The 12,312-nt window shown below is 35.4% G+C and overlaps 1 protein-coding gene across 2 annotated transcripts in view; it reads right to left on the reverse strand.

Annotated features, from left to right (window-relative positions):
* Positions 1-12,312, reverse strand: part of WDHD1 (WD repeat and HMG-box DNA binding protein 1) — a 67,600-nt gene that overhangs the window by 25,406 nt on the left and 29,882 nt on the right. For both annotated transcript variants that reach the window (XM_032344277.1, XM_032344279.1), the window contains 4 exons: positions 9,867-10,077; positions 6,329-6,516; positions 4,568-4,752; positions 601-842 (listed from right to left, as the gene is read on the reverse strand). In XM_032344277.1, coding sequence (XP_032200168.1) covers positions 601-842; positions 4,568-4,752; positions 6,329-6,516; positions 9,867-10,077 — 826 coding nt within the window. The remainder of the gene's footprint in view (positions 1-600; positions 843-4,567; positions 4,753-6,328; positions 6,517-9,866; positions 10,078-12,312) is intronic.

A 12,312-nucleotide genomic window follows, 5' to 3' on the forward strand; every position in this document is an offset into this window, starting at 1 on the left:
CTTGAATTTAAATAATATTTTTAAAAAATAGAAAATGTGTTTTTAATGGAATTATAAAAAAAAATAAGCATAAAAAGATTATCAGTAATCTTCCTTCTTTTCTTAAGTAAGCTCTAGGTCCAACATGGGGCTTGAACTCATGGCCCTGAAGTGAAGGTTGCCTGCCCCCTATCAATAATCTTGATAAAATCAGTCCTGACACATAGTGATGGGTACTGAAGACAGAATATGAAATGAAGGAAGCAGCAACTTTTTAAGTCATATTCAAACTGTCTTGGTCCTGTACGCTAGAAGTTAGTTTATTTTTTGAGGCATTTAAACTCTGAAAATTCTTACAGGATTTAAACATGGAAGTAACTATAAACATGGAATTCTTTCTACAATACAGTTTTCCTACAAATAAAATACTTTCCTTTTCATTACTATCAGTGAATACAACAAAATTCTGTAAATTTGAAGACCATACTGATTCAAATACAAAATGAATGCAAAAGCAGGTATATAACCCAAAACAAAATAAAAGAAAGAGAAAAATTCTCAAGTAATTTTCATTTTACTTCAGGTCTCAGTAAAATTATAAAAGACTAGGAAAAAACCTACCTCTATGATAAACAATGAAAAGCTGTTCTCCATGTCCTGCCATTGATACTATAGGGCCAGGAAGACTGAAGATCTCTTTCTGAACACCTCCAATAGTGAACAGTCGAAGGAGCATGGCACTAGTGGCAGCAGCTGCCCATCCCAGACCAAGACATATGGCTTCAATATCTTCATCCTGAGGCATGTCTACTAACCACTCTTTGCTTGAATCCCAAGAACTGAAGTGCAGACAGTGAAGCTTGCTAAAAATTAAAACAAGACAGAAACAAACTTTCATATTTGCTATTTTATATCTATAAAACTAACCATGATACCCCAGTGACAAAACCAAATAGCTATTTTTTCTATTAAACATAAATAGTCCAAAAATAGCTTTGAAAAAGTAATTATGAAATATCCTTAAAATGGACTATATTAAAGCCATTTAACAGTCATGTTAACAGGAAAGTGCTCATAGCTTAATGTTAAATGAAAACAGGCAGACTAAAATCTGCAGAATAGGACCTTAGGTTGTAAATATACAGAAAAAGATGACTAAATTTTTAAAAAGAGATGAAGCATCAAAATGTTAAAGAGTTCTTTCACTGCCAAAAAAATTTAATACAGGAAAACAAAAGAAAAAAGGAAAAAAAATCACACAATCCTACCAGCAAGATCACCAACCACTGCAAACAATTTGATGTTTCCAGTCTTTTTTCTTTGCATGCATACAGACACATAAGTTATTAAAGTTAAGTTTGGGAATGCAGATACTATAGTATTCGGAAACAGAGGTAGTACTGATTTTCTGAAGAGTAATTTAAAATTCTATATTTTTTTTTTTTTTTAAGAAATGTATTTATATGAGAGAGAAAGAGAGAACAAGTGCCTGAGTGGGGGTAAGTGGCAAAGGGAGAGGATGAAGCAGACTCTCTGCTCAGCAGAAAGCCTGATGCGAGGCTCAAACACAGGACCCTGGGATCATGACCTGAGCCAAAGGCAGACACTTAACCAACTGAGCCACCCAGGCACCTCTAAATTCAATTTTAAAATGAAAAGTCACATTGTATATAGCTATGAAATAACATATCCAGGAAAACAGGGAAAGATATCTGAAATCAAAATTGCACATGGAAACAAATGTTCTAATTATGTGAAGACTCTGAGTTGGAGACACTGAGTCAACAGTGGTTTATTTTAGTGTACTAATTTAATTCAATAATGAGGTATTGAAAAAAATAATGAAGTAGTGTGTGGATTTTACAATGTGTATATTAGGAAACCAATTAATGTTAAGATGAGTTTCTCAGACTTTAATGCAAACTCAAGCACCTGTAGATCTCATTAAAATGCAGATTCTGATTTAGGTCTGGGGTGGAGTCTGAGAGTCTGTTTTCGACAAGCTTCAAGTGACCCATGCTCCTAGTTTGTGGACCACACTTAGAGCAGCAAGAAGCTAATGTATCCGATTAGGATTTTAATTTCGAATCACCTCAGAGTTGGTAAAACCTATAATCAAGTGTATAAGCATTAAAATCAGCTGAAAAATCAGGAAAAGGCAATCTGGCTGAAATAAGTGACCCATGCTCCTAGTTTGTGGACCACACTTAGAGCAGCAAGAAGCTAATGTATCCGATTAGGATTTTAATTTCGAATCACCTCAGAGTTGGTAAAACCTATAATCAAGTGTATAAGCATTAAAATCAGCTGAAAAATCAGGAAAAGGCAATCTGGCTGAAATAACAGAAAGATGAATAAAAATTTTTCTTCTTCTTTAAAAAAATATGGATGGATTCAGCATTCCACTGCTTTTCCATCATAATTTTGTCTATGTATCTACTTACCAAATATCATTCTGCCCTCTCCCTTTTTAAAAAGAAGTTTCAATTCGGGGCGCTTGGGTCGCTCAGTGGGTTAAAGCCTCTGTCTTCAGCTCAGGTCATGATCCCAGGGTCCTGGGATCGATGCCCGCACTGGGCTCTCTGCTCAGCGGGGAGCCTGCTTCCTCCTCTCTCTCTGCCTGCCTCTCTGCCTACTTGTGCTCTCTGTCTGTCAAATAAATAAATAAAATCTTTAAAAATATTACATAAAAATATTTTTTTAAAAAAGTTTCAATTCTATTTTATAATGACAAAAAAACCCAAAAAGCAGAAAAAAATCCAGGTCAGTAGTTGTCCAAGGCTGGTATTAACTGCAAAGGGATACAAGGGAATATTTTTGAGTGATAAAAAAACATTTTGAGGAGCACCTGGCTGACTCAGTCGGTACAACATGTGACTCTTGGTCTTGGGGTTATGGGTTTGAGCCCTACACTGCTGTAGGGATTACTTAAAAATATAGCAGCAATGTCCACAACAGCCAAACTATGGAAAGAGCCGAGCTGTCCACTGACAGATGAATGGATGAAGGAGATGTGGTATAGGGACACCTGAGTGGCTCAGTTGGTTAAGCGTCTAGCATCGGCTCATGTCATGATTCCGCACTGGGCTCCTTGCTCAGTGGGGAGCCTGCTTCCCCTCTGCCTGTTGCTCCCCTTGCTTGTGTTCTCTCTCTCCTTCTCTTTCTCTCTGACAAATACATAAATTTAAAAAAAAAAAAAGTAGAGACACACACACACACACACACACACACACACACACACACACAGGAGTATTACGCAGCCATCAAAAAATGAAATCTTGCCATTTGCAATGACAGGATGGAACCAGAGTGTATGATGCTAAGCGAAATATGTCAATCAGAGAAAGACAATTATCATGATTTCACTCAAATATGGAATTTAAGGGGCGCCTGGGTGGCTCAGTGAGTTAAGCCTCTGTCTTTGGCTCAGGTCATGATCTCAGGGTCCTGGGATTGAGGCTCTGATTTTCTGAGCCTACATCAGGCTCTCTGCTCAGCGGGGAGCCTGCTTCCCCTTCTCTCTCTGCCTGCTCCTCTGCCTACTTGTGATCTCTGTCTGTCAAATAAATAAATAGAATCTTTAAAAAAATGTATTTAAAAATGTGGAATTTAAGAAACAAAACAGAGGACCATAGGGGAAACGAGGAAAAAATAAAACAGGGCAAAACCAAAGAGGGAGACAAACCATAAAAGACTCTTAATAATAGGAAACAAACTGAGGGTTGCTGAAGGGTATGGGGTTGGGGTGATGGACACTAAGAAGGGCATGTGATGTAATGAGTACTGGGTATTATATAAGACTGATGAATCACAGGTCTGTACCTCTGAAACCAAAAACATATATGTTAATTAAATGAGTTTAAATTAAAAAGTTTTTTAAAAATTAAAAAAATTTTTTTGATTGTGACAGTTGATACATACACATTCGTTAAACTCACTAAACTGTATACCTAAGAAGTACATTTTATTATACATGAATTACACTAATAAAGTAAAGTTAAAAAGGGGGCAAGGGTTTGTACAAAAAGAAATCTAGAAAAGATACATACCAAATTGTTAACAGTGGTTATATCTGAAAGTAGAATTCTGGGGGGGATTTTTATTTCCTAAAAATCCTGTACTGCTTGTTTGTTTACAATATATATATTAAATATTATGTAATTATGTCTATAATATATAAGCAATTATAGAGATATTATATAATTATAATTATATACCATATTATATACATCTATATATCATACATATCTACAATAGTAATGAAACAGAGTAACAATGTTTTATCTAACTCTTTAGTTTCTCTTGCAATTATAAATTGTTAATTGTATCATGTCATTTCCCCTGCCCCCCCACAATGCAGGGCTTGAACTCACAACCCTGAGATCAAGAGCTGAGCTGAGATTAAGAGTCAGATGCCTAAACCGAATGAGTCACCCAGATGCCCCATGTCATCCTGATTTGTATTTAGAGACTGTAAAGGACAGGACAATTAGGCAAAAAGAGACATGTTCTGAGGTATTATGTATGAAACTCTTCTGTATCTAACAATCCAGCAGTGACCAATTCTTCCCAATAATCTGGAATTTACCTTGGTAGTTCATCAGTACTTTCACATGCCAACAAAATAGCTTCATAAGATAGATCTGCTACTGTGTAATTCAAAGTGTTTGATAAGTGTGTTGCGTGGTGTATGGAGGTATCATGGAACTCCACATCTATGGCATTGTCTTGCTCATCATTATAGCAGCGAATAATTCCAACAGAGTTCCACACCTATAAACATTAAGGTTAAATACAAGTCTGAGATAAATTAAAGGTCCTAAAATCAGTGGACTAAAGTAGTACAAATTAATAAATATTATAATTCAGTCTGTATTGAAATTGAAGTTATGGGAGCAAACACAGCTTAACTACCTTTAAATAGTTTCAAGTAAGAGTAGTGACATCAGAACTACAATTACTACCTACTCTTTTCATGAGAAAAAGGCACATAAATATTTAGTAGCAAGTGGAGTATTTCATTTAATACTTTAAAAATTACATGACTGCCATAAAAAAATACAATTCTGAACAACCAAACTATTAAATTCCCCAACAGAATTATTTTAAAAATTTACTTACTTATAAATATGGATATAAATGACAGCATATTTTCCTGCTCCAACTAACTATTTTATATCGTAGGAATAAATATATACATTTTAAGGCAACATAAACCAATACCATTAAACATAAACCAATACCATTTAGAAAACTTATCTTCCACCCATATATACTACAGGCTCACACTTTCCTCTACTACAAACAACTATAAATAAAGTATGTAACAACAAGAAATTAAGACCTATTACTTGATGATGACTACGGACACCAATTAACAGTTTTATTAAAATAAAACATCACTTCTAATATTTACATACAAATTTATGCCAGGCCTATCCTTTCAAAAAGGACAAGAGGCAAAGTCCTCAGTGGAAAGCCTCAAATAAATAAAAATATTAAACTTTTTAGTTCTCAGAACAAAAAGCTAATATATTCATTCATCCATTTAGGAAATATATTCTTAATGCCTACTGTGCCATACCTTGTTCTAAGTGCTATCAGTAAACAAAACAAAAACAATTTCTTATCCTTCTGGAGTTTATATTCCAGTGGGATGGGGTGGGGAAAAGGGGCAGATAGTTTGTTTTCCATAGTATTTATCATCTTCTAATATATTATATTAGGAGCCACCTTCAAAAAATACCTTCTAACCAGTGTTTTGGAATCAGTATAAACTTCTATATAAAAATATGAGAAATAAAGTTTGGAAGTACAATCAAGAGATATTGCAAGATATATAGTCACATTATGTTCATTATGTCACTTTGCAAAGCAGATTTTTTTTTTTTTGCAAAGCAAAATTTTATTTAATGTGATTTCCAATAATAAGGTTGAAATAAGGTTAAAACTGTAAATTAACCATAAAATAAATCAACCACAAAATTATAATGAACCAAAGTGCTTTTGGCCAGTTAATCAAGGTTTTAAAAAATATTTCGTACCAAACAAAACTAACTATAGTGAGATAAAACACTTACAGTTTAAATAGTTAAATAAGGGCGCCTGGGTGGCTCAGTGGGTTAAGCCGCTGCCTTCGGCTCAGGTCATGATCTCAGGGTCCTGAGATCGAGTCCCGCATCGGGCTCTCTGCTCAGCAGGGAGCCTGCTTCCTCCTCTCTCTCTCTACCTGTCTCTCTGCCTACTTGTGATCTCTCTCTGTCAAATAAATAAATAAAAAAAAATCTAAAAAAAAAAATAAATAGTTAAATAAAACGATTTTAAAGTTAAATGTAGATCCAAGGCTTACCATGAACCTATGCGTGAGATGCATGGGAGTAGAACCTGACTGGAATGGCTTTTGCCGGGGAGTTGGCATTGGCCCATCATAAAACGGCCTTTGGGATGTTACAAGTGGTAGATTATGAATGCTGTTGGCCTGATCATCTTCGTCTTCCTCTTTGGAAAGACTAGAACCAGCTTTTAACAAGGTAACATCTAGAAAATAAAAAATCATACTTAGAGAATCATAAATACCAATGATGTAGAAAAAGGAAAGCACTATGAAATCTAAATAAACTTTTCTATTCATATTTAATAATACTAGCATGCTATCTGCCTCTTCTACTATGTTAACATTTACAGTGATGGTACAAAACAATAGAGGGTAAAACTGTTGGTGTGGCAGTGGCACCAGTCTGTATTAGTAGTCAATTCATTGTTAACCACCACTCAATTGCTGTAAAAATATTAATTCTGTTGAATCTTGATCCAACATAGATTTTTTAAAAATGTTCTTTGTGCTAAAATACGAAGTGTGCATAAAGAGTGATGTCCACCTCAAAAAAAAAAAAAAAAAAAATTTGTGCAACTGAGTTGTAAGCTGAACTAGTTGATTTTTTCACAGAACACCATTTATACTTCAAAGAATGCCAAATAAACTATGGCTATGCAGTCTTTGGTATTTGGTAAACATTTTCTTTAAATAAATGAAGTTAATCATTTAAGAAAAATAACTGACAGAATTTGTTGTCAATGATAGAATTTGAGTTTTCAAGCAAAAATCAGAATATTAGAAAATGGGGCACCTGGGTGGCTCAGTGTGTTAAGCCTCTGCCTTCAGCTTGGGTCATGATCTCAGGGTCCTGCGACTGAGCCCCAGATCGGGCTCCCTGCTCAGCAGGGAGCCTGCTTCCCCCTCTCTCTGCCTGACTCTCTGCCTACTTGTGATCTCTCTCTCTCTCTCAAATAAATAAATAAAATCTTAAAAAATATATATTAGAAAACTTGTACCTGCCACCATGAGCCTGACTGCTTCCTAATATTTAAAAACTTCTGATGAGATTGGTGATGATACTGATACTGGATAATAGTGTCAAAATTAAAAGACCTGCAGACCTATAGTGAACCAGTATTTTCCAAATTACCAATGCATATATTTTAAAATCAAACATGGTAAATTAAAAGATTCATTTAAGTCAGACCAATGGATTTTAATGTAATACAGCTGGAATATTCACTGGAGTTTCTGGATTCCACATTGCAAGTAAGTTGAGTTTTTCAGTACAGAAGCAAAGAAGACTATCTAGAAGTATTTCTTTTCTTTTTTTTTTTTTTTTAAAGATTTTATTTATTTATTTGACAGACAGGAATCACAAGCAGGCAGAGAGGCAGAGAGAGAGAGAGAGGAAGGGAAAGCAGGCTCCCCGCTGAGCAGAGAGCCTGATGTGGGGCTCGACCCCATGACCTTGAGATCATGACCTGAGCCGAAGGCAGAGGCTTTATTTAACCCACTGAGCCACCCAGGCTAGAAGTATTTCAACAGGCTGTTAAAATACTCCCTTTTCAAACTACACGTTCATGTGAGCCTGAATACTATACACATACGTCAAGTAAAAACAACATATATGACAACAGACTGAACTCTGAGGCATTATGAGAGAATTCAAGTCATCTTCTATGCTAGACATTAAAGAAATTTTCAAAAGGATAAAATAATGCCAATTTTCTTATGAAATTTTTTCATCTGAAACATTATTATGTATACATAAATGAGTTTATTGTTATTTAAAAGTAAATTAAATTTCTTAGTTTTAGTTTCTACCATGGTAAATAATGATTAACTCCACAAATAATTTTGAGATCCTCAAAAGTTTTTAAGAATGTAATGAGCTGGGGCGCCTGGGTGGCTCAGTGGGTTAAAGCCTCCGCCTTCAGCTCAGGTCATGATCCCAGGGGGCCTCTGCTCAGCAGGGAGCCTGCTTCCTCCTCTCTCTGACTGCCTCTCTGCCTACTTGTAATCTCTATCTGTCAAATAAATAAATAAAATCTTAAAAAAAAAAAAAAAAGAATGTAATGAGCTCCTGAGATCAAACATTTGAGGACTTCTGTTGTATAAAACCCGTATGATTTAAATGTAGCACAATTTACCACCACAAAATGGTATTTAGCATTTGATAATACCACTTATTTGATAATGATACATTTATTTGATAATGTTAAATGTACTATTTTAGCATATAAGTTGTTGCAACAGGCACTTTATAAATTTTTATTTTATTTTATTTCTTTGTTTGACAGAGAAAGAGACAGCGAGAGAGGGAACACAAGCAGGGGAAGTGGGAGAGGGAGAAGCAAGCTTCCTACTGAGCAGGAAGCCTGATGTGGGGCTCCATCCCAGGACTCCGGGACTATGACGTGAGCCAAAGGCAGATGCTTAACAACTGAGCCACCCAGGCACCCCTAAAGTGTTCTTTCAATTGTTATCTCTATTTCTTTAACAGATACTATACTATTCGCGTTACATATTTCTTGAGTTAGCTTGGTAGCTTATATCAAAGAATCATCCATTTTATCAAAGTTGTTACATTTATGGGCACAAAGTTGTTCATAACATTCTCCTTTATTCTTCTGTTATTAATAGCAGTGCTATCTTATAGAAATGAATTATATGTACAATTTTAAATTTTCTAGTAGCCATATTTTAAATAGTAAAAAAAAAACCCAGGTCTAATTAATTTTAATATTATTCTATATTAAAACATTATAATTTCAACACGTACTCATGTAAAAAAAGGACTAAAATATTTTACACTCTTCTCATATTCTCTTCAAAATCTGGTTGCGTTTCACACTTACAACACATCTCATTTTAAACTAAGCACATTTCAAATGCTCAATAGCCACAGGTAGTTAGTGGCTACCATACTAGATAGTATAGGTCTATAGGATCTATGGTGATGAGTCGCCTTTCATCACTTATATTAGTCATTTGGGTCTTCTTTTCCTTTCTGGTCAGTCAGATTCAATGACTTCACCAATCTTTTTAAAGAACTAGCTTTTGATTTCACTGACTTTCTTTATAGGTTTTTGGTTGTCAATATCATTGAATTGTTTATTTTCTTCTTTCTGCTAGTATGGATTTTAATTTCCTCTTAATTTTCTAATTTGCTAAAGCATAAGCTTAGATCATTGATTTGAAACCTTTCTAACAAGTATTTTTTTTTTTTAAAGATTTTGTTCATTTATTTGACAGACAGAGGTCACAAGTAGGCAGAGAGGCAGGCAGAGAGAGAGAGAAAGAAGCAGGCTCCCTGCTGAGCAGAGAGCCCGATGTGGGGCTCGATCCCAGAACCCTGGGATCACGACCTGAACCGAAGGCAGAGGCTTAACCCAATGAGCCACCCAGGTGCCCCCAAGTATTTAATATTATACATTTCCCTCTGTACACTGCATTAGCTACATTCTGTAAATTTAATAATGACTTCAAATAAAAAAATCTTTTCAATGAAAAATTGAAAAGATCAATCAATGGGATGCACAATCATATCCACAAAATCAACACATACCAACTGAATTATCATCATCTTCTAGGATGTGACTTCGTTGTCTAGGACGACCTGAGGCCAGCATGAGGTCATCATCTTCTTCCTCATCATTTATAATCCTCTTTGAAAAAGAGGGAGTCTCAACTGCATTGTCATTTAGAAAATCACCAGCATTATTTGCATCATCTCCATCAAAAAGATCATTGTAATCCTTTTCCACTTTGCTAGATACCTTGAACAAATTAACACAAATTACAAAGTATCAGTGAACTATTTAGATAGACTCCTTTACTCAAATGGCAATTCTGTAATACACACCTATACATTCTACCATGTAAGCAAATGTACCTGACAAGAATAATAAATGTATTTACAAGGACTGTATTTATATTTATGTGAGAACTAGTCATTACTTTAAGTGCCTTACAGACTAAGGATGGGACAGGAGTGTAGGACAGATATGTAAAGAACTACTGTATATACCCAAATACAAGGTAAGATTTTACTCCTCAAAGGTCATTCTCCAGAGAAGTCACCTGAAGTCCCTATAAAATCTCTTTTATTATAAGATTCTCTCATTTACTTTTATTAAATTGATTTTATACTGTGTAGGTAGGATATATTTGCTTTCAATGATCTCAGTTAAAGCTAGTTTTTTTGTGGGCTTTCTTTTGATGCTTATAAAAGTAAATGGATAAAACCAACAGACAAAGGAAGCAAGAAAATTCAACACTAATCCCTGATTACTGGGAATATGAACAATGTAGATGTAGAATCTACCTTTGTAGACCCCAGATGACTGTAAACAGTTTTTTAGATCACATTACTGTATTTGTTGGGTAATCTCCATGCCCAATGAGCGGCTTGAACTCACAACCCTGAGATCAAGAGATGCATGCCCTACTGACTCAGAAAGCTGCTGAGATCACTTTAAAAAGTGAATAGTGGGCTCCTGGGTGGCTCAGTCGGTTGAGTGTCTGAGCTGAAGCTCAGGTCATGAACCCAGGGTCCTGGGATCAAGCCCCATGTCTGGGTCCTTACTCAGCAGGGAGTCTGCTTTTTCCTCTGTCCTTCCCTCTGCTCATGCTCTCACACTCAAATAAATAAAATCTTAAAAAAAAAAGAATACTAAGCAGATACACTGTAGAGCTCACAGGTGACTCCCATAGTATAAATGAATGTACAAATGTTCAATACATTTGTTATTGTATAACAATTTTTTTTACAACTGTATAACTGTACAAATGTTAAGCCAATGGAAGCTTATAGTTTGGTAAAAATCCTTTTTTTTTTTTTAAATTTTATTTATTTATTTGACAGAGTAAGAGAGGAAATACAAGCAGAGGAAGCCAGAGAGAGAGAAGCAGGCTTCCCGCTGAGCAGGGAGCCCAAAGTAGGGCTCAATCCCAGGATGCTGGGTTTATGACCTGAGTCAAAGGCAGACATTTAATGACTGAGCCACCCAGGCGCCCCTGGTATAAAATTCTAATGAGAGCACCATCAACAGATTCAAAAAGACTTTATCACAAATCTTTTAGATGGAAATATATAAAATTGTGTTCTAGAAAACTAATGTTTAGTGAAAGGAGAGAACAGAAATAAAAAATGCTTCTAAATTCTTATATTTAAACATATGATCTGAAAATAATAATTAAGAACTAAATGCTCTAGGAAGGTTTGCTTTTTTTAAAATATTTAACTATTTTATCTTTAGTCCTAGGAGTTTACATACTCACTTGGGTTAAAAACTTTTTTTGGATTTTCTTTTTAAAAAATGAGGAATTTTATTGGAGAAATTAAAATCAAAACCTCATTGAGATACCACCTTATACCAGTTAGAATGGCCAAAATTATCAGGACAGGAAACAACAAGTGTTGGAGAGGATGTGGGGAAAGGGGAACACTCTTACACTGTTGTTGGGAATGCAAGTTGGGGTAGCCACTTTGGAAAGCAGTGTGGAGATTCCTCAAAAAATTAAAAATAGAGCTATCCTATGACCTTGCAATTGCACTACTGGGTATTTATCCCAAAGATACAGATGTAGTGAAAAGAAGGGCTATATGTACCCCAATGTTCATAGCAGCAATAGCCACAGTTGCCAAACCGTGGAAAGAGCCAAGAGGCCCTTCAACAGATGAATGGATAAAGAAGATATGGTCCACACATACAATGGAGTATTATGCCTCCATCAAAAAGGATGAATACCCAACTTTTTTATCAACATGGATGGTACTGGAGGAGATTATGCTGAGTGAAATAAGTTAAGCAGAGAGAGTCAATTTTTATATGGTTTCACTTACTTGTGGAGCATAAGGAATAACATGGAGGACATTAGGAAAAGGAAAGGAAAAGTGAATTGGGGTAAATCAGAGGGGGAGATAAAGCATGAAAGACAATGGACTCTGAGAAACAAACTGAGGGTTTTGGAAGGGAGTCGCGGGAAAGTGAGTTAGCCTGGTGGTAGGT

Source organism: Mustela erminea, chromosome 5 (genome assembly GCF_009829155.1).
Source record: "Mustela erminea isolate mMusErm1 chromosome 5, mMusErm1.Pri, whole genome shotgun sequence".
NCBI classification, from domain to species: Eukaryota; Metazoa; Chordata; class Mammalia; order Carnivora; family Mustelidae; genus Mustela; species Mustela erminea.